General features: G+C 35.3%; 1 protein-coding gene across 4 annotated transcripts in view; it reads left to right on the top strand.

The window, feature by feature from the left end:
* CCDC181 (coiled-coil domain containing 181) overlaps positions 1–23761 on the top strand; it is an 83725-nt gene that overhangs the window by 14882 nt on the left and 45082 nt on the right. For all 4 annotated transcript variants that reach the window (XM_077156904.1, XM_077156901.1, XM_077156903.1 and 1 more), the window contains exons 2-4: positions 5814–5953; positions 7257–8204; positions 10199–10345. In XM_077156904.1, the coding sequence (XP_077013019.1) occupies positions 5837–5953; positions 7257–8204; positions 10199–10345 (1212 nt within the window). In that variant the 5' untranslated portion in view covers positions 5814–5836. The remainder of the gene's footprint in view (positions 1–5813; positions 5954–7256; positions 8205–10198; positions 10346–23761) is intronic.

Genomic DNA, 23761 nt, shown 5'->3' with positions numbered 1-23761 from the left:
ACAATATAGTTCTCTGACTTTTGGACAATTCAAAACCTAAATGTTTTACTGACGTTTGTGAAATTTGAGGGTTTTTTTCTTTAAGACTTTGTAACCTTGGTCAGCTAAGAAATTCAGAGTTTGAGTAGTATTCTTATCTTAGGCTTTTCTGGTACAACTTGGAACTAAGATATCTACATATTGTAATAATTTCCTTCTTGCAAGTGTAATTCCTCCAAATCTCTAGCTGAAGCACGTTTAAATATTATGGGAGTATTTTTAAAGCCATGTGGAGGTACAGTCCAACACTACTGTTGTTTTATGTTCGTAAGTAATGGAGTCTTCCATTGAAAAGCAAAAAGTCCTTGAGATTCTGGATCAAGGGGTAAAAGGCATCTTTCACATCTAAGACTGAACCAAAAGAGCGCTCCAGAAAAGGTAGTGAGTAAAATATATGGATTTGGAACTACATGGATGTCTTCTACAATTTGATTAATACCTCGGAGATCTTGCACAAACCAGGATTCATTTAGGGTTCTTGACTTTTGTATCAGTATTACTGAAATGTTATTTAGAGATTGACAGGGACGTATTAATTGATATTTGAAAAATGTTTATATTAATAGAGCAACTCCTTCTCTGGATTTTAGTTTAAGTGGATATTGTTTAACATGATGTATAGTGCCAGGCTTTTGAAGTTTCATTGAACTAGTCTTACTGTTTTTGCACAGCCAGGTTTTCAGTCAGCCCATGCCTCCAATTTTTTCATCTTTCAAGATTCTTCTGGGAAGGAGGTAATCAGCTTATCTCTTTCAATGAACAACAGTGCAGCTTGCAATGTACAAGTTTGTCCTGCAGGCACTTCTATCGACAAACAATCTGGAGAAATATTATCTGGGCATTTAACTTGGTTTACTGGTCTCTTCCCAGCAAGGGAACTGAATATTCTGGTACATACAGGAAACTGTGCTTTTGGTTTTTGGTCTCAATTAGGCAGTCTAGTGGCCGCAAAAAAAAATGGTTTATTTACTCTTTTATTGGTTACTCCCATTAGAGTAACTGATTAGTTGGAAATCACATTTGATTTTAAATTTAATATTGAGTACATTGCTCCTATATCAACAAGAAAGTCAATTAATTTTTTTCCCACCTGTACTTTCACCTGAGCCACCTGTCAAGAGAGAGAAGTAGTGTTTCTTCTAATGGAGTCCCTGGGTCGCTTCATTCCAGATCACTGTCTCATGGTCTTGTTGGGGCATCTGGAATTTGGGTTGCTCATCTTCCCCCAGGGTTTTTCCCCCAGGGTGGATAGGGCCGTCCCTCTTCCAGAGCTCTTCTTCCTTTGCAGTATGCAGATTGGGTTATTCCTAATTTCTTAGGAATTCTTCACATCTCTTGAGTGGGGCCCAGGGGTCTTACCTTCCCGCTATTGTCTCATCCTGGTTGTCCTTTGTTCATTAGAGCCCAAGAGGTACCATTTATCTCTTAAGGTATTGATCCTCAAGCACTGCTCTGGTCTTCTTTAACTTGGTTCCTGTTACAAACTTGAAAAGCAATCTCAACCAATCTAGATATAGGCATTCCTACGTCCTCCATCAACTTTCTATTGCTTTCTCCTTATATCAGGAAAACTCTGAATAATAAAAGTCATATTTAAATTTCTGGCATTCTCTGGACTTTGTTTCTATATCAGTGTACTGCCAGCAGGTAGCATAAATTCTTTCAAGGAAGGCTAAGGGTCTTTCCTTTGGTCCCTGTTTTACTTGTAGATTTAGGGGCCCTTTTTTACAGACCTACAACAATTCACTCTTTTTGTTTTTTTATGCTATATGATGGGGGTCACATTTCATTCTTTTTCCATGTGACTATCCCTTTATTGCAGCACCATTTACTGAATTTTGGGGGTGGGTGGGGGAGAAGTGCAGAGGCCAGGAATCAAACCCGGGTCTCCTGCATGGCAGAATACACTCTTTATAATGTTCTAATTTAGCTTGGTCACCTGCATTGTTTGAATTCTGTTCAGGATCCCTTACTGATACTGTTAAATTTGTTCCAGCATATACTGGGTTGCCAAGATTTTCTCCTTGTTTCTTATCTGCTTTCCCTTTTCTGTTACCATGCTCTGTTGTTCTGTAATCAGGACATTTTAACAAGGCCTGAATATTAGCCCAGTTTAGGTTATGGGTTGCAAATATTGAGGTGTTTAAGCTTTCCATTTTCTTTGGGTCCTGTCTATAGATTGGGTATTATTTTCCAGTTATATAAATTTGATGTGGAGGATGGGGTATACATATATGCAAATTCTCTTGGGCCTCCCTGTTCATCTAACCCATAGGCACTTGCCAGAGGGTAGAAGTTTTGTTGTTGGCTCTGCTGATTTTAGAGAGCAGCTCTGGCCAAACTGAGTGCCCTGTCAGGTATGGGAGGAGGAGACCATTTCTACTTCAGGCTCCTTTATCTCTGATAAAGAGGTATATGGAGGAGGACAAGTAGAAGGTAGGGAACCTTCCTCCTTTCTTGATCTTTTGGCCTCTTGGTTATAGGTAGAGGTAGAGCAGATGAGGGAATTAAGGGTCCTATTGGATCCTCCAGATTAATCAGGGAGGAGATTTTTCTTTTCTCTGATAATCTTTTCAGATAAAATTTTACATTTTCTTATCAACATTGATTGCTGGGAGATAAAAATAAAGGATTGAACATATTTCATCTCATCCCATTTCTGCTCTCTTTTGCAGAACAATACTAGATGTAATATAATGTTATTTTCTATTAAGCCATTATCAGGCCATTTCTCTCCTGTGTCTAAATCATACTGAGGTCAGATTTTTATAGAAAAAAGTTATTTTTTGTTACAGTCTTTTAATTAAAATCTTTACGGGTTTTTAAAATACATCCCAAAGGACTATATTCAGGAATGCTATTAGAATTAGAATTTCCCATTTTAAATAATTTCCATAATCAGTAACCTATTAGAATACTTGAACAATGCAAATGCAGTAACAAACTAACAATTTAAATAGAACACTTACTATATATTTAAGTAACACACCAATTAATAACTAGACTGAACATATTAATTTACAATTAAACAGGCGTTAAATGTTTACTATATATAAGTAAGACACCAATTAACAAACAGACACCATATACTTACTTAATTTCAATAAATATCAATTAATTGTTGGACTACTTATTTTCCAGGAGTATACTAGAAACTCAGGTGAGGGCCTGAAACCCTATACAGAATGATATTCAGAAAACAGAAAGGTGTAGAGGTAAGAGCAAAGGGGGATCGTTCTGGAAGCAGGACCCAGGCCTGGAGTGCCAGCAAGAACAGAAGAAAAGCCAGTTGCTGAGCCTCTACTAAACTCTGGAGTTTAGTGGCCACAAAAGTCTTACTTGTCCTGCTGGGGCTCCAGAACTTTGGACGTAATACACCTTACTCCTTAGGGACCTAATCCCACCAGAGTCACCAAAATGATATGGAACAAATGCAGAATTTTCCACCTGAGGCACTCAAATAACCAATTCTTGAGATACCAGGTTTTTTTTCACTAAGAGCTAAGCAGTGGATCAGATGGCCTATCAGCCTAAAAATCTGTCTCCCCAAACTACAGTAACTCTGATAGTTTTATAGCATCAAAAGATGGGCAGGTTTTAGGATAATTAGCACAATGGCTCGAGATGCAAGGTTAGAGATGATCTAACCATTGAGCATGCTCAGATTGATTACATGCTTAGTCACAGAACTAAGAAAATGGTGGCCTTTATATGGGCATGATTTTTGGTATTTTAATGAGATATAGGTCATTTGTAGGTTAAAGTTTAAGCATGTCAGGTAGGCCAATTTTGGTTAGATCTAGCTCCATCTAGCAAGATGGTTTTAGAACTCGGGTGAGTTAGTTCTGGGAAGCCTTTTCATTAATAAATATTAGGGGCTGTATTTAGTAATCAGAAGACTCTAAAGTTGAAAATCAGGATAGGGGTTTACAAGTGAGGGTCAGTCTCAAGGTTTTTTACAATCACAAGGTAACAACTCTGTAGTTATACAATCATTATCAGAGATCAAGGCAGGTGGATTACAGTTCACATATTTCAGGTATGCTTTCCTCTGGCTATTCTAATATACTAGAAAGTAAAAAGAAAATCCATATAATGATTCAGTAATCATAATCATTTGTTAAATCCTAACTTCTCTGTTATAACTAGACATAAGAGAAGGCAGGTATAGAGATAGGGTCCCAGGTATCTGGAGCCCTTAAGATCTGATTTCTATAATTCCTTTGAAACTGGAGCTAAAATTCTATGTAAAATTAGAGAGCATTGCTTTTTTTGCTTGCTTTTTAAGTCAGTAGTGGGAAGTATGCAGATTTTTGCTTTGTATTTCTACCTTTGGATATTTTATGACATTTATATCTACATGAACAAATTTTCCCCAACCTTTTTCTGTTTGAAAAGATAAAAAGACATCAGTCTGGCCCCTTTACTTCTTCCAGACCCTTCTTCAGGAACACAGTTTATGTCAGGCCACCTTGGATAATACCGTGTACTTCTCTGTTTGAATGTTCTTCCTCACGTTGTTCTCTTTGCTTGGAATAGCTGGTGAACTCCTTTTCAATATTCAAAACTCATCTCAGCTTCCTTTGATAGTTCCAGTTTTAGATTGAATATATTGCTTTTTTTTGGCAAGGGCGGGCTCCAGAAATCAAACCTGGGTCTCCAGCATGTAAGGAGAGAATTCTGCCACTGAGCCACCATTGTATCACCCGAATTTATTGCTTTTAATTCTTTCCATAGTCCTTTATATATACTTTATTACATATATCTACATTATGGTATATTATTTATATTTGTCTTCTGTGCCAGACTGTGAGCATCTCAGGACATAGGTCTATTTTTAAATCTCCACAGGGGTACATATAAAGGAGTATATTAGGTGTTCGAAAAATATCTACCAAAATGTATTTTAGATGCATGTGTATATTGAAGGTACTCTCACACACATATACAGACATATTATAGGTAAAGACTTTTTCTTTAACTTGAAAAGCTATGCACAAAAAATTTAACAGTGATAAGAACTAATCTTTTGTAGAGAATGTTAGCTCTCAGTTTTTGAAAAAATGACTAATCTTACATACCATTTTTACAAACAATTGTTAACTTCCAGATGATATCCCTATTTAATGTCACTGTCTTACAAATAGTATTAGGTATCACAGTTGTTTTTTATAAGTGAAAAAAATACATTTAAGTATATTTTTAAAACTATATATTATAAAATTTATTGACGGAAGATTGACTTATGTGGAAATCAATATTCATCATAATTGAGAATTGTTACTCATTTAAAAAACTCATATAAATTATAATTATACTATGTAGTATTATGTAAATTACTTGGAGGACTGCAAAACTGGGGCTGGGAATTGATATAATTCTTTTTATTCAAACATGAGAAAATGTGGGACTAAAAAACATGAGCCATGTTCCTTGATCTAGACAGGGAGTTTTGATGACTGGCAGCAGGTGTGGAATCCTTCTCTAAGTCACAGACACTCTTCTTATCTACCTCTTTTTTAGTCTTCTTATAAATTAGGATTTCAGAAATTATGGGGAGGTGGGAGGGTTGTTAGGAATGGTGCATCTATGGAAATGTCTGGCCATTGCAAGACTCCCCATTAAGATTAGATAGATATATGTTTATTTTAAACAGTCCATGTTTTATTTCTTTATCATGAATGCATCATCGTAAATCTTACCTTCAATGTTAATCTCCATACTCTACCCCTAGAGTTTTCATAACATGTACCTTATGTTTTTTAATCTTATAGCATTGTTATTTAACAAAAGGAAAATGGATGAAAATAAAGGTTCTGATTCAAAAGAAAGTGGAGAATATGAAGATGACTTTGAAAAGGATCTGGAGTGGTTAATTAATGAAAAAGAAAAAAACAATGTCAGCATAAATGAGGTATATATAAATTGCCAACAGCATTCAGAATAATTACATTAGCAAAGTGCTTTGCAGAATTTTAACATTAATCATCATATCTAAACCTCACAGAATTAATTTAATACACCTAGGGCAAGTATCATTATGCAATGAAGAAGAAAAATAGGATGGATGATTTGAAAAAGTCAATGGAATCAAAAGTGAAGTTTTACTAAAATGGCTTTTTAGTGGGAGCTTTATGCATTTTTAACAGAAAAGTAATCAGAATGAGTAAAGTCAGAGATAGATACACAGAGTGAGTGGTAAAGTAGAACCAAGATCTCAGGACGGGAAGGATGTGAAATCCAAAGCACAGGGTAATAGAATTAGAGAGGTGATGATGATGATTCATTGTTTCATTTCTTTATTCACTCAACAGATATTAATGATCACTTACCATATGTCTAGGTGCTCACCATAGAAATGTTTTAGGAGGGAGAGAATTGTGTGAGGAAGAAAAAAAACAATTGCACATTATAGGGGTAAAGTGTTTGGTGGGTTAAATTTTCATGTATGTGGGAGAGATGCTGGGTCAGAAGTCTTTAGTTAGAATCAACAGATCTGGAGCAGGGTTTTGTGATGAGATAATTGCTTAGTTTCATGTGGGATTAAGAAAACTATTTGAGTGTTAAAATGAGTTATGAGATGGGTGATAAGCATGGATTATTGGAGTCTGAGGATAGTTGTGGAAAGAAAATCTGATCTAGAAGTAAAAATTGACTTGGAATGTAGATATAGGTCCTGCAGAGAATAGCAGCAATAATAACCTGAAAAGATTGTAAGAACATCAAATGATTATGAGTTGGCCAAGGCAATGACCTTCTAATGGTCATGGGAAAAAGAACTCTACTAATCGGCTAAGAGTTTTTTTTTTTTTGGAGAATAGAAATATTATAAGGAGAAAACATTTTAGAAAGTTGATCTCTGAAAATGTGAAGGGAGGAACATTTTATAGGGACAAATATGAAAATAATTTTGTATTATCTATAGTTACCTTTGAAGCATCAGCATAAAAAATTTTAAAAATCATTTTAGCACTTAGCAACATCAACTTCAAATTTAGAGTTAATTTTCCCTGAAGTGCTGTGGTGACAAATATGTATTTCTCTAGGTGTGCTCATGAATATGAATTAGAATATTATGAGTGACAAAGTGTCATAAAATAATTTTCATTCATAAAATAAATTGCATGAGTAGGAAAATCCATTTTGGATTGTCCACAATGGGCAAAGAGTCACAATTTTAACTGAAAGACAGAACCTCATATCTTTTTTTTTTTTAGATGAATTGTGAGAAGGATGAGAATATTAATCAAGAATTAAAAGAGAATGAAACAGAAACAGAGTGTACCAAACAACTTTCTGATCCTGACAAATGTTTGAAGGATGAGGTTTCACCAAGAAGAAATGACTTCATTTCTGTACCAAGTATTCAGCCTTTTGATCCCATATCAGATTCAGATAGTGAAAATTCTTCCCAGGAATCCAAACCAGAGAGCCAGAAAGACTTGGAGGAGGAAGAGGATGAAGAAGTAAGGCGATATATTATGGAGAAAATTATACAAGCCAACAAGCTTCTACAGAATCAAAAACCTGTGAATGATAAAAGGGAACGAAAACTTAAGTTCAAAGACAAATTAGTTGATCTGGAAGTTCCTCCACTTGAAAACAATGATGCCTACAAAAATTGTTTTGAAAATGAAAGTAGCATGTCTGGAAAACTGTCACAGTTATGTATTTCCAATGAATTTAGACAAGAAAATGTGCTTCTGTCCCTTACTGATGGAAGTTGTGAAGAAAACAAGGATAGGAAGATATTAGTAGAGAGAGATGGAAAGTTTGAACTTCTGAATTTACAAGACATAGAGAGTCAGGGTTTTTTACCTCCTATTAATAATGCTAATAGTACAGAAAATGAACCTCAACAGTTATCACCCAGATCACTCAGTTCATCTGTCAATGGTGTTAAGAAAGAAGAGCCTGTGGCAAAAATTCATGCTATCACTCACTCATTAACAGAACCAATGACTTATATCCCTCAGCCACCACCCAATCCCAAGACTCGTCCAAACTCTGCTGCCAATTCAGATCGAACTAAATCAAATGGGAAATCTAATCATAAGACACAGTCTGCAAATTTATCTCCAGTGACCTCAACATACTGCCTTTCGCCTCGACAGAAAGAACTGCAAAAACAACTTGAACAAAGGAGAGAAAGACTAAAGAGAGAGGTGAGAGCATAAGTGGGCAATATATTGAAAGTAGAGTATTTTTTCAAGTTTTATAAATGCAGTAGTAGTTGAAATACAGTATTAGAGTTTAAAGTGGTGTAGATTTTTGCTTCTTTGTTTTATATATCTATACTTAATGTAAGTGGTTAAGTGTTGAGAATGTATTCATGAAACAAACTCCAGGATTACCTTGATCCTTTCTTGCAAGAATCACAAAACATAGCAATGAATGACCTGTGAGAGTACTCAAGGAGATTTATCTCAGTGATGGCTTCGTCTAATCCTTTCATTTTAAAGGTGAGACTCAGAGAAGTTGAGTGATAGCTGAAAATCATATTCACCTTGATATCAGGTAGGTGAAAATCAGATGTCAGATCGAAAATATGTTTTCTTTTTATGTAGATATTTTTAAAGATATATTTTTTGCTTTAATTTGGTGGAAATTTTCCTTTTTCTTTTGTTCAATCAAAATGAATTAGAAGGGCTTACTGTATTGTCAGATGTAAGGAAAGCCCTTTGAATTCCATTATTTAAAGAAAATTTAAGCATGGATTTATAGATTGCCATTTATTTATATGATAAAATGTTAATATTGTAAGAAATTTAACAGCTTGTTAATAAAACTCCATTTTAGAGAGAAGAAAATGGACACAGAAGTTAAATAGCTTGCCCAGATTGACACAATATGATAGCAGCAGGATTGTTGCTTAATCTCCTAACTTCTAGTTTGGTGTTGTTTTCACTATACCATATGCTTCATTCCTAGTAACTATTTGATATCTCTGTATAACTGGTTCTTCAACTTTAAGTACCTCTGTTTTATAACATTAGCTGAATAATTAAGATTAAAAATTCATTTTGTTCTGACAGCTAACAAAGTGTCCAAATATTTTTCTGAGACAAAAATGCTACTTAAGATAAATTACTTGAAAAATATTTTTAAACATTTAAAATAAAAATTTAAAACATATATGCAACTGCAATTAACCCTTATTTCCCTATCCCCCAGATTCAAGAGTCATCAAAATGTTGACACATTTGCTTCATCTCATCCTCCTTTCTTGGCTGCAGTATTTTTAAAGCAAATCCTCGATAGCTTATCACTTCTCATTTGTTCTTATTTACTTTAGAATGTATCTCTAAAACTATGACATTTTCTTTCATAATACAAGGCCATTATCACAATTAATAAATTTAGCGATAATGGAAAAATGTTTTCAGACTTTTATACTGCTTCTGTAGACACCATATAGTGTTTCTAGAGTGTGTTTCTTTTTCTTTTGCATAGCTGCAATTTGAGGAGTTTAATGCCTGTTTTAGTTTTCCAACTGCTAAAACAAATACCAATAACGGGTTGGCTTAAACAACAGGAATCTATTGGCCCATGTTTTTGAGACTAGGAGAAATCCAAAGTCGAGGGGTCACCAAGTCCTCTTCCTGAAGACTGAGGCCTTCTGGGGCTGGCTACTAGCAACCCTGGGTCCTTGACTTTTACACGTGGCAGCTTCTCCTGGATTCTCTCTCCTTCTCACTTTTACTTTGCCCATAAAGGACTCTAAAAATCTAGAGTAAAACCTAACCTGATTAAGTGGGGCAACACCCTAACTAAAATAAAATCTTGAAGAGACTTTATTTACAGTGGATCTACACCCACCAGAATGCTGACCAAGACCAAGAACATGTACAAACAAACATGTCCAAACTGCCATGATACCAAAAGTAAACTAGCAAGAGATCCAACATGTTCCTGAACAGCATGTATATATTGAACATATATGTAACTATAGACTTTATCTGTACAGTTTAATTTATCTGAAAAATCTTCATTTTTTTCCCTCTATGCAAATTAGAGGCCCAGTTTTGTAAGGAGGCCATATTTTCAGATGTAACATTTTAGAGATTGGCAATCCTAATTTCAGATCTCAAAAAATCTATCTCTACTCTGAAAGCTCATATACACTTTCACTAATGTCTTTTGGAATTCTTTCCACTAGGAAGAACAAAGGAAAATAGAAGAAGAAAAAGAAAAGAGAAAAGAGAATGACATGGTATTTAAAGCATGGTTGCAAAAGAAAAGAGAGCAAGTTCTAGAGATGAGGAGAATTCAGCGAGCAAAGGAAATAGAAGATATGATCAGTAGAGTAAGTAAAATTTATCTATTAAATATAATTTCATATAGACATGCAAGTTGCATTTATTACAGAAGGGAGTCTGAATATCAGACCAAGAACCGATGGAAAAAGTAGAAAAAAGTGGTCCAATAACAACAGTTGTAAAGGTTGCCACATATTACAATTAAATTCCAGGAAGCATTTAAAAAAATAAAATAATTTCTACTTTATTCAAACTTTCATAGCATAGGAAAAAAAGAAAAAACTGCCAATTCATTTTTTTTCAAGATAGTATAACTAATATTCAAATAAGACAAAGCACAAAAAAAAACTATAGAAGGGCCACATTTATGAGAAGAGATCTAGAAATTCTACACAAAAGGTAACAAATTAAAGACAAGTTATTTAATTTAAAAAAATTTGAAAAATATAGAAAATCCAAGAGAAAGTAAAAATCATCCATGCTCCACTCTTACATAGAGAAAGTAAAATTGGTAAGATTATAACTTAATTAATTAAACTATTACCCATCTGTGGGTATTTGGATTGATTCTAATATTGTTCTATTAACAGTGCTGTGGGGAGTATATTTGTCCTGTAGAACATCAGTCTTCTGTAGGAGAGTTTCTTAAGAGTGTAGGGTTTATGACTTATTGAGTATTGAGAGTAAAATTTTTGCTAAATATACCAAATTACCCTTCCACAAGGTTGTACCAATTTATAGTCCCTCTAACAGTGTGTGAAAGTGAAGGTTTACCCACATACTGGCTAATGATGTATGTAGTTTATATGAATTTTTCTTCAAAGTATAATACACATGCATTTATATGAGCATATATGTGTATGTATCTATATTGTTCTATGAATTTCCTATTTATGTTTTTTTCTTTTTTCAGTTTTATTTCTAATTGTATACTAGAGATTTTAATTCTTTGCTGTATCTGTTATAAATATATTTTCTCAGTCTAAAATTGTTGTGTTTTAAAAATTGCTTATTGTGCCATTTGTAGAAAGTTTTAGCTTCTAAACCTTGGCACTGGCAGTATCTTTGAACAGAAGACAGAAAATCCATAAACTGAAAAGGAAAGTACTGAGAAACTTGACTGTAACTATACAGTAAAAGAATAATATACTATAACCAAGTAGGGTTTAATTTAAGAAGGAAATTATGGATGAATAATTAAAAATATATTCATATAATGTATTACACCAATATGTAGATAAAAAGAAAAACATGGTCATGAAAGTTATAGAAAAGGCATTTATTAGCATTTAACATAATTTGCTTTTTAAAATTCCTAATTAAATATGAATTGCATTAAAAAGACTATCTTGAAAAACATTATAGGCATTCCCATTAAAGTCAGAAATGGGTAAATAACTATTCTTGGAGTGATATCCACTGTATTAAGAATAGAAAATCAAAAGAGGTATAATGATATCCAATGTACAAAGAAGAGAAAAATCAAAAGAGGTAAAAATATTGTGGTAGTTTGAAACTGTTATGCACCCCAGAAAAGCCATGTTCATTTAATCCTAATCCAATTTTGGGGATAGCCATGATCTTTTAATCTTGATCCAGTATCATAGGGTGGCATCTCTTGATTAGGTTGTCTCCATGGAGATGTGATACACCAGTTGCGGATGTGACCTTTTGATTAAATGGAGATATGATTCCACCTATTCAAGGTGGGTCCTGAGTAGTTTACTGGAGTCCTTTAAAAAGGTAAACATTTTGGAAACAGCACAGACTCAGACGTTTGAAAATGCTTGGAGACAGACAGAAGCTCAAAGGAGGCCACGGGAACCAGGAGCTGAAAGCAATGAAACCCAGGAACAAAGGGCCAGCACATGTTACCTTGGGCCTTCACATGTGACAGACATCACCTTTTCTTTGGAGTCAAGGTATCTTCCTCTGGATGCCTTAGTTTGAATATTTTCATGGCCTTAGAACTGTAAACTTGTAACTTAATAAATCCCCCTTATAAAAGCCATTCCATTTCTGGTATATTGCATTCCAGCAGCATTAGTAAACTAAAACAAATATTTATAAATATAAAGTGGACATTTGCATACATTACAATTATATAAAACTATATTCTTATATTCTCACCATAATCTCATATTGTGAATTCATATTCACAATAAAATATGAATATGTAAATTGCTTTGAGCTAAACAGAAAAGTATAAGACCTACGTGGAGAATACAAGACAGCTTTGTAAGTTACCAAAAAGAAGACTTTGGTAAATTAAAGCAAATATATATTTCTGCATAGATGGACTAAATATTATAAAGATATAATAATTCCTCCAAATTCATCTATTTCCCCACTGAAAAAAACCGGGTGAGGGATATGGACAGTAAGTTCACATATGAACAAATACAAATGGCCAGTATGTATATGAAAAAAATGCAAATGTTTAAAATCAAAGACATGCTGATTTCTTATAAATATTTATTAACTACTTACTACATGACAGAAGCTGTCCTAGGCATAGAAATATGGTCCTGAGCAAAATAAGTATGGTCTCTGTTTGATAAGAGCTCAATCTAGTAGGTATTTAAAAAATAAACAATTACAAAACAAATTTATAGTTATAAATAGTGAAGAACACTATGAAAAAAAGGAGCTATGAGAGATTGTAAAGAGAGAAATTAATGTATATTGCTAGTTCAGGAAAGGATTTTCTGACATTTAGTAGGAGTAAAAGTGATATAGGCCGTGAATGGAAGAATTTGTTTCAGGCCAAGAGAACATGTGACAGAACCCTGAGACAAGAAAGAATGTGGTAAGTAAATGTGAGAAGATCTGAAGAGAGTAGGAATCAGATCATGCAATGCCTTAGAGGCTATAAAAAAGAATTTTGTATCCTGTTATGAGAAACCATTGAAATTATTTAAACGAAGGAATTACACATCAGATATGCACTTCTACAAGATCATTCTGATGGCTGAGCTGCCAGTGAGTTGGGGTGCAAGAGCAGATATAGACCAGTTAGAGAGCAGATGCAGTTGTCTAGGTGAGGAATGATGGTGACTTGGTCTCAAATTCTAGCAATGGAAAGAGAAATGTGAGATATTTGTGATATATTTTGGAGTATTAATAAAGGACACTTGGTAATTGATTAGATATGTGTGTGTGGAAGAATGAGAAATAAAGAGAATATACGAGGTTTCTGTTCTGAGCAACTTGGTGGATGATGGTGCCATCCATTGATATAGGGAGTAGTAGAGAAGATAATGATTTGGGGGAATTATTTCAGTTTTAAACTTGTTTTAGGTACCTACAAAATACTCAGGTGAAGATGAAGATCCACTGAAGAAATGTGTCTCGAGTTTGGGAGAGAGGTTAGAGCTGGAAATATTAATGATAAAGTTTCAGAGATGGTGCAGTCGTAGGGATAAGGATGGAATGTAGCTGTGGAAATGTGTGGCAAGTGCAGTAAAGAAAGAGAAAGAGAGAAAATCAAAGATCTGTGATACTGGATGTTGGATGACTCATCCCATAGATATGAACATTGGAGTAGGATGGAGAGGAACATTGAGCCAGGTGCCAAAGTCTGAGTTAAATGAAGGGGGAATGACCAGAAAGTTGATAGATTAATAGCTTAAATAGAACCAAATGGTTTCAGTATCAAAGGAGCATGAGTTTATGAGGAGAGTAGAGGAATACAGTTCTGTAGGGTTATGGGGGAACAAAGAGAATATTAACTTCTTCACCTGACCTTTGAGGTACTTGAAATATCACTGAACAGTGTCTAGTTGAGAGAGCAAGCTGAGCCTTGATGGAGAATCACCATTTGGGTAAGATCAGGAGATTTAAGGCTAGAAGGCACTTTTAGTGGCTTGGAAGCTGGAGGATGTTTGTGAGTTTTTAAATCATGCATTGAAAGGGAATTACAGAGAAAAAACTAGAAAAATTTATGAGGGAGGGAGGGAATTTGGGATTGGGTATGGGAGAAGCACAGCATATTGCTTTAATGATTAAAAGTATAGAACACAAGAGCAGCTTATATTTCAATCAATGACCAAGGAAAACACAACTGTACTATACTGCTACTGTTTGCCTAGAGGTTGATGACATTAAGCTGAATGTAATTTTTTAAAATTGAGCATTTGTAGAAATTAATGCACACTTTGGTGTTCTTTTTGGAAATAATCAATAGTAAGCTTAGAATTGTAGCTCTGAAAACATAAGCAATATTGAGCATTATTTCAAAATAATATTTTATGTAAGAAGACATATGATTATGCATTTCCTTTTTGGATTTTTTCTTTTCTTTTTTGCTACAATTCAAATCTATCTCACAAAATTTATTTTAATGAGATATGTGTCATAACTTAGTATTATTCTGAAGTACCTTTATGAACTTTGTCTATTGAAGTTTAGCTACAGTACAGTTTGGCAGTTAATTAATTTGGTTTATTAATACATTGGGAAAATAAGTGCATTTTGTTGATTATTTCTGTGGATGGGACATATTTTATAATGTGAGCCATAGTTTTCAGAAATATCTTCAGAATATACAGATAGTAGAATGACCTATTTTATAATGGATGAAAAACAACTTTTTCATAAAATTTTTATTGCCATTTTAGAAGAAATAATTTAAAATGTTTTTCCATCTTTGGCATGAACTTTGCTCCTCTTGCCCAGTAATAAAGATTAATGTGTGTGTGGTACCTGTGTATATACACACATCTGCAAATATACATGCATATATATTTTAAATATATAAAAATAAATATATGTAAATTATTGGCACATAAAAATACATACATTTCAGAACAAACTAGGAAAGTGAAAAGTTGGTATATTTATTTAAAGCCAGTATTTTAAAAAAGGGAATGCTTGTAAAACTAATGGCTTAAATAGTACACATGCACACACATGCACACACATACACACACACATGAAGTTCCCAGTATTCAATATTTGCTGCCTTGTTCCTGTAGATTTTGGACCAATGTATATAGCATGTTGAATAACTCTGGCAACCGTACTTGCATTTGGATTTTTATTATAAAAGATAGCCAGAGCAGCCTCTAAAAGTTTCATTTATATTTATTTCCTTTGGGGGATGAGAACTTTTGGGATCTTTGCTATTCAATGCTGTGTCTTTCTCCGTGTATGGACAATAAATCCATTGTCACATATATATATATATATATATATATTATGTATATGTTCTCCCAGACTTCATTTTCCTGACATGAGACTTTAGTTGAGCAGAAATTTTAATTTGGTTGAAATTCAAATTTCTAGCTCCAAAAAATCTTTTGACAGTTCCTTTTTATGGGCGTCTAGCAACCTATTTATACTGCCTTCTCTCTTCCACCTTTTTTGGCAGCCCTCAGAGTTTATATCCATAACAGGCATCTTTATGTAATATAAAAAAAATAAAGTAAGGGTGAATGGTTTCTTCTTCTTACTTATTCTTCATAGTATCAGAACTATCATAAATGTCTCACCCAGTGGATTAAGGCACACCCAAAGCTTTCCTAATATTTTTCTCTTTTATCCTTCTCTTTATATATTGATTAAGTTGTTGATTTAATCAACGCTTTTTCTTGTACTTGTTGTAAATTATATCTTTGTACATGGTCTGTCCAAAACAAAAGATTTATCATTAATTTTTTTTGTATGCTGTATGGTGGGGTCACATTTCATTCTTTTACTATGTGAGTATCCAGTTATTGCATCATCATTTGTTGAAGTTTTTAGTTTGGTTGGTTTTTTGGTTTGCTTGTATTTTGGGGAAATGAATGGGCCAGGAACCAAAACCGGGTCTCCTGCATGGCAGGTGAGAATTCTACCACTGAACTAACCTTGTACCCCTTCACCCTCAATTTTTTAAAAATATTTTTATTGGCAAATCTTCACACGCATACAGTTCATACATGGTATACAGTCAGTGGCTCACAATATCATCACATAATTATGTATTCATCACTATGATCATCTTTAGAAAATTTGCGTCACTCCAGAAAAAGAAATAAAAAGAAAAACAAACTCATTCTTCCCATACCACTTATCCCACCCTCTCACTGATCACTAGTATTTCAATCTACCCAATTTATTTTTTCCCTTATCCCCCATTATTTATTTTTTATCCATCTTGTTTTACTCATTTGTCCATACTTTGAATAAAAAGAGCATCAGACACAAGGTTTTCACAATCACAGAGTCACCTTGTAAAAGCTCTTTCATTATACAGTCATTTTCAAGAATCAGGGCTACTGGAATACAACTCAACAGTTTCATGTACTTCCCTACAGCCACTGCAATATACCATAAACTAAAAAGGGATATTTATATAATGCATAAGAAAAACCTCCAGGTTAACCTCCTGTTTGAAATCTCTTTCAGCCACTAAATTTTTTCTCATTTTTCTTTTCCCCCTTTTTGTCTTTCTTGATCCCATGATGCTGGGTCCCAGCTCCTCCAGGATTTCTGTCCCATGTTGCCAGGAATTTTTATACCCCTGGAAGTCATATCCCATGTAGGGAGTAGTCACCCTCATTTTTGAAAGAAAGTCCTGCTGTATATAAAATTTTTAGCTATCATTTTTTTTCACTCAGCACTTTAATTATTTCAACCCATTGCCTTCTTGTGTCCATGGTTTCTGATAAAAAATCAGCACTAATCAAATTGGGACTCCCTTGTGCATAACATTATTTTTGTCTTGAACCTTTCAGACCTTTCTCTTTGTCCTTTGCATTTTGCAGTTTGGTCATTAAGTGTGGGGGGGGGGAATTTATTTTCAAGTTTATCCTGTTTGGTGTTCTCTGGGCTTTTTGGCTATGTATAGTCTATCTTTTGCTAAATTTAGAAAGTTCTCTGTCATTATTTCTTCGAATATTGCTCTGCTTCTTTCTCTCCTTTACTCCTTCTGTGACCCCCATAATGCATATATTGGTATGCTTGATGGTGTCCCACAAGTCTCTTAATTATTTTTGCTTTTTATAATTATTTTTCCTATCTGCTCCTCAGCTTGACTCATTTCAATTGTTCTGTCTTTGAGTTCACTGATTCTTTCTTTGGACAGCTGCAATCTTTTGTTGAAACCCTCCTAGGAATGTTTTTTCTGTGTACATTTGTTACAAATCATGAAAAAAGCATTTTTATAATTGTACATATTTATAATTGTGCTATTAATTATAGCTCATTGTTCATTACAATAGGATTCACTGTTTTATATGTCCTATTTTTTTTAAATTTTAGTAGCATATATACAACCTGAAATTTTCCCTTTTAACCTCATTCACATATATAATTCAGTGCTGTTAATTACATTCACAATTTTATGCTACGTTGCTACATAACCTCCATCCATTACCAAAATTTTACAATCAGCCCAAATAATCTCTGTACCATTTAAAGCATTAACTTTTCCCATTATGTACTATCACCTGTCTGGGAGTTTTTCATTTCATTCTTCAACTCCAGCAGTTGTGTTTGGTTCCTTTCAAAAATTTCATTCTCTTTATTGATATTCTCATACTCTTCATTTATTATTTTCCTGATATCATTTAGTTCTTTCTTTCCTTCATCTCCTTGAGAATATTGAAGATAGTTTTTTTAAAGACTTTGTTCAATATGTCTACAGTCTGGTCTTTTTCATTCATGTTTAAGGATTTTTTTTTTTTTTTTTGCTTTTTACATGGGCAGGCACCGGGAATCGAACCCGGGTCCTCTGGCATGGCAGGCCAGCATTCTTGCCTGCTGAGCCACCGTGGCCCACCCATGTTTAAGGATATTTTATCCTCTTCCTTTGGATATTTCATAGTTTCCTATCTGTTTCTTTGTCTTGTAATCTTTTGTTGCATACTGTACATGTAATATTTAAAAATGTTAACTCTAGGACTTATTCCCTGAGATGTCTGTTTTTGAGTTTGTGTCCAGCTAGTGATATGACAGAGATTTTCTTGAGTGTCAGGAGCTAACAAAACCAATAAAACCTGAGGAAAAAGCACCTTTTACCATCTTTTCAAATTGACTTTATGTTGGCTAATGCTCTTCAGAGTTCAGCCTTCCTATGAGGAAGGTCAGCCCACAGAGAATGCAAGGTACAGGGTCCTCGTGCAAAGTACAGGGTGTTCTGTCTTTGGCTTGTGCTTGCTGGTTGTCTCAAGAGTTCCCATGTTTACAGGAGTCTGAATGCTCCTTCTACTTCCCGGTAAATAGAACTCCTCCCACACCCAGATGTTCCATGGCAGGATTAAAGCAGGTAAACCTTTGCTCTAAACTGACAGCCTCAATTGTTTCTTATACTGGTTTTTGTCTCAAGCTGTTTTTGCTTTGAGGGCAAATTCTGGGAGATGTCATGCCAGCTAGGAGTTTTCCAAGTTTCTCTTTCCTGTGTGGGACAAGGCCAGAGACCCATAAAGAGATCACCCTCTGGCTCCATACTGCCCTGATAGGAGTATGAGGGATGGGTTAAAAAGGGTGCTAGAAACTTTCCTCATGGCTCCCAGAAAGAAACTTGTGTTTCTTGGCTTGGTACTTGCCCAGCAAATGCAGCCTTTCATCTGCCCACTGCAGCTCTGAGAAGTGCTGTGTTTCTAAATCTCTGATGCTGCCTTTGTCTAGGGTGTGTTAGAACAATGGCTGCCCTCAGAGTCAGGACCCCTGTGATCTTAAGTATTTAATCAAAAACAGTGATCAGTGATCAGACCATGCTTCCCCTCAATCTTAGGTAACTAGATTTTAATGTCCCTCTCTGTCTCCAGCATATTGCGACAGGGGCCAGACTCCATGGCTGCCCTCTGTGAGAGTGGGGATGGGTGACGATAACTGCTGCTTAGACAGAGGAATTCACTTTACCAGCGTTTTCCTCCCACTCTTCCCTGGGTACTGTGAAGTATCCTACAGAACTCTGGAATTTCAAAATAGTTGATTAAAATAGTTCCTGCCTGTTTAATAGTTGTTCTGGCAGAGGAACTGATTCCTGGAGCTTCCTAACTCTGCTATCTTCTCATAGTATGACCCTATGTTATTTTAATTCTCTAAAATTGACCCAGTGATGCCTCAGCATCAGGAATTTTAGGATTGGATTATGCTGCCTATTTGTGTTGTAGGGATATTAAAGGTGAAGGGAGTTGGCTGGAAGTGATGGCCAATAGGAGTTTTTGTGAATTTGTAGTAAACATAGGATGGGCAAGTTCTCTGGCAGAGGGTAAAGGAGGCATTGTAATATGTTAATTTCCTGCATGGTGTGGTTTATAAGCATTGTTTGGCCTCCCATAGTGTTTTTGTGTACCTCAGTCATTGAATTTATCACTCACAGTTTTGCAATATAGTCTTAGTTGCTGGGGTTTCCTTGTAGGCAGATAGCAATGTCAGGGAGGTAGAACGCAGAGAGATCATACTGACAAAGACATTTTGGAAGCTATTGTTGGATATCTGAGTCAGGATTAGGAACCAGGGTAGTGTAGTACAAGTGAGAAGTATAGTCTCTGTTCCTTGTAGCTCCTTGGTAAGGAATATCACCTGCAGCAATGAACTCTTGGACTAGGGCAGTGACATCTGAGGCAAGGCCATGTCAGTCAATGAGCTCTTAGGCTAGGGGGATGTCATCTGTGGTGGCCAGTCTGCTGGGAGGTGCCTTCCCAAGTGCTATCCACTGGGGAAAGGTGAGGACTAGAAGGCCTTCCTAGTAACATACTCTTGGGCCGTGAGAGGGAGGATTTGTCTGTAATCAACCCTGGTAGACCCACAAATCTTTGGTAGGGTATTGGGATGATCAGTGGAATAGTGATTGAATTTTTAGGCTATTTCTTGGTGGCTAATTTGGGAACATTCTATCTTGAAAAGATATGTATTCTCAGCACATTTATAAACTGCATTGATGGTTGCCTGATATATTAAGGAGGAGCAATCCAGTGTTGCTCCTGCCAGCATCAGAAATGGTACCCTAAAGCATAGCATTTGTAATAGCGGAGGTTTGAATTGGGAGCAGGGACGTAGCTAGTCTGTGGGAACTTTACTGGACAATATATGGATAGCTGTGGGTCTGTGGGCCATGTTGTTTAGGCATTGATACTACTGAATCCGTTTTTTGTAAGGTTCCCTTATGGGTTATATGATTCAGCCATCCCCAGTGGTATGCTTGTTTAAGATAATGTATTATAGCTTGCCTTCGTGTTCAGTTGGTTCAAAATGGGGGACCATGTTGGGTCCTCTGTATTTGATTGCTGCAGACTTCTCCTGTATGGTTAGGCCAACTGGATCAGCCAGCAACCCTATACCCTATGCCAGGCGTAAGAAGAATATAAGCCCTAGCTAGGGTAAGCATTTGCATTTTACCAGCATTGGTGATGTGTTTCTGGTAGTGTGAGGCTGCTGCACCACCACCAAGGGAGAAATGGTGGATTTTAAATCCCTCTCTAGCTCCCAGTCCAGCATCTGTGCTGGGAATGAATAGAAGTGGTATTGGTTAGGTATGCACAACAAACTCTCAAGTTTAACTTTTCCCTGGTGTTGTCATTTCCATACGTGGCTAGCCTCCACTAGATGGAGTTTGTTTATGCCTTATAAGGTAACTCACAGTGTTACTGCTCTGACCCAAGACTATAATTTCTACTTTCTGTAAAAAATAGGGGGAAATAGGGGCTAATATCCACTGTTTATATTCTGTATATCTTGGTAAGGTTTCCAGGGCTGGGAATTTTCCCTCAGGGTGAATATGCCTAAATATGTGCCCTTCTGATAGCCCTATTGGTCTGTCAATTTCTAGGGGAATCTCATTTCACTATTTACCCCCAATTTGGTCACCACTCTTGTATTGTGGGGAAATGACTGAACAGTCCTAGCAAAAAGGGGAAGAGTTATTTATTGCTTTAATGTGGAAGTAGTCATCTTGGACCTGAAAGTGGGTTGGGTTTCCCTTGAGGACTAATAGAGGCATTTTAGGAGATTGGAGGTAATTTGTATGGCACACGTGGAACCCACTGGCCTGGAATTGAGTAATATTAAAGTTTGAGACAAAAGTTTAACCCAACTTTGACATACATTTGTCATTAAGTAATTTAAATAATAGTTTGTTTTTTAATCTGTAAACTTTATTAGAAAAATTAATTGTAAATTATGAATTTAAAAACATTAAGGGCACCCACTAAAAGTCAGTAAAAGGATAATATAGAAGATTTTAATGATAAAAGAAGGCAGGAAAAGAGGAGAAAAAACATAGTAAATTATAGTGATAGACATCCATATTTTAAAACTTCAACTTCTGTGTGAAACTGAAGAGAGATGTTTATTGGGTGCAAAATTTATATTTTGGGTAGTGCGCTTCCCAGTTTAACTTGTATGGTCAGATTAGTTTGAACTAAACTGACATGGAATCTTGAATAGGGCATGAGATTTTGTAGGTTTGTCCAGGTTAGTGTGATGCCCCAATAAATCTCAGAGTAATTTGGGCAGTGAATAAAGTAGTATTTGCAAAGTCCCCTTGGGGGAATGGGAAGAAAGTAGGAAATATTCAACTTCCCTATTTGGAGAATTTTTGGTATTCTCACAAGCAGTGGGGACAACCAAATCAATAGGCTTAGCTCTCCATCTTGGGGCAGCTCTCCATCTTGGGGTTTGCCCCTATGAAACTTATTACTGCGAAGGATAGGCTAAGCCTATTTAAAATTGTGCCTAAGAGTCACCCCCAGAAAACCTCGTTTATTGCTCAGATGTGACCTCTCTAAGCCAGCTCGGCAGGTGAACCCACTGCCCTTACCCCCATGTGGAGTTTACAAAAATCCCAAGTTTGTAAATCTCCCTGGCAATGTAGGGCAGAAATCCCAGGATGAGCCAAGATCCGGCATCACAGAATTGAGGAAACCTTCTTGACCAAAAGGGAGAAGAGAGAAATGAGACAAAATAAAGTTTCAATGGCTGAGAGATTTCAAACAGAGGTGGGAGGTTATCCTGCAGGTTATTCTTATGCATTATATAGATAGCCCTTTTTAATTTATGATGTATTGGAGTGGATGGAGGAAAGTACCTGAAACTGTTGAGCTCTGTTCCAGTAGCCTTGATTCTTGAAGTCGATTGTATAAAGATATAATGTTTACAATATGACTGTGTGATTATGAAAATCTTGTGTCTGATGCTCCTTTTATCCAGGGTATGGATAGATGAGCAAAAAATATATAGATAAAAAAATAAATAAATAATAAGGGAGACAAAAGTAAAATAAATTGGGTAGATGGAAATATTAGTGGTCAATGAGAGGGAGGGGTAAGGTGTATGGTATGTTTGAGTTTTTTATTTTTTCTTTTTATTTCTTTTTGTGGAGTGATGCAAATGTTCTTAAAAATTATCATGGTGATGAACACACAGCTATGTGATGATGTTGTAAGCCATTGATTGTACATCATGTATGGAATGTATGTGTGTGAAGATTTCTCAATAAACATATTTAAAGAAAAGATATGGATAAAATAAATAAATAATGGGGATAAAGGGTGAAGTAAATTGGGTAGATGGAAATACTAGTGGTCAATGAAAGGGAGGGGTAAAGAGTATGGGATGTATGAGTTTTTTCTTTTTTTCTTCTTGTTTCTTTTTCTGGAGTAATACAAATGTTCGAACAACTATGTGATGATATTGTGAGCCACTGATTGTACACCTTGTATGGAATATATGTGTGTGAAGATCTCTCAATAAAGCTATTAAAAGAAATTATAGTGATAGAAGTATATATTGCCATATGTCTCAGTAATCACAATAGTGCAATTGTCAGATTATATTATTTAAAATTGTCCTATTTGCAAGAGATGTACCTAACACTTAAGAGAGATGCTTGAAAGCAAAGTGATGGAAAAATATATACTAGTCAATAGCAACCAAAAGAAAATTGGTGTTATTATGTTAATATAATACAAAACACTTACATGAACTTTTATATGCAGCAGAGGATTTATGTCCAGAATGCATAAAGAACTCTTAAAACTCAACAATAAAAAGACAAATAACCAAATAAAAAAATTGAGCAAAAGATTTGAACAGACCCTTTATCAAAGAAGTTATACAGTTGGCAAATAGACACTTGAAAAAAATTATCAACCTTACTAGTCACTAAGAAAATTCAAAGTCAAAAATCACGTAGAGAGAATACATACCACTAAAATAGCTAAAACTAAAGAGACTGATGAATGCCAAATTTGACAAAGATTTGGAACAACTGAAATACTAATACATCAGTGATGGGAATATAGTCACTTTGGAAAATTATAATGTCAAAGATGCTCTTTAGCATTGTATTATATTAAAATTACAATGTTAAACGTACACTCCCAATTCTACTCCTAGGTATTTACCCAAGAGAAATTAATATATGTCCTGACACTGTCCTGGTGCCACTCTGCTTATGAGGGCAAAGTCCCCTTCCTACCACGCTGGTGGAATGAGCTCCACCTAGTAGCTGGAGTCCTTTTGGAGTAACTAGT

Source organism: Tamandua tetradactyla, chromosome 4, assembly GCF_023851605.1.
Source record: "Tamandua tetradactyla isolate mTamTet1 chromosome 4, mTamTet1.pri, whole genome shotgun sequence".
NCBI classification, from domain to species: Eukaryota; Metazoa; Chordata; class Mammalia; order Pilosa; family Myrmecophagidae; genus Tamandua; species Tamandua tetradactyla.
Note: the sequence above shows the minus strand (reverse complement) of the source record. Positions and strands in the feature narration are given on the sequence as shown.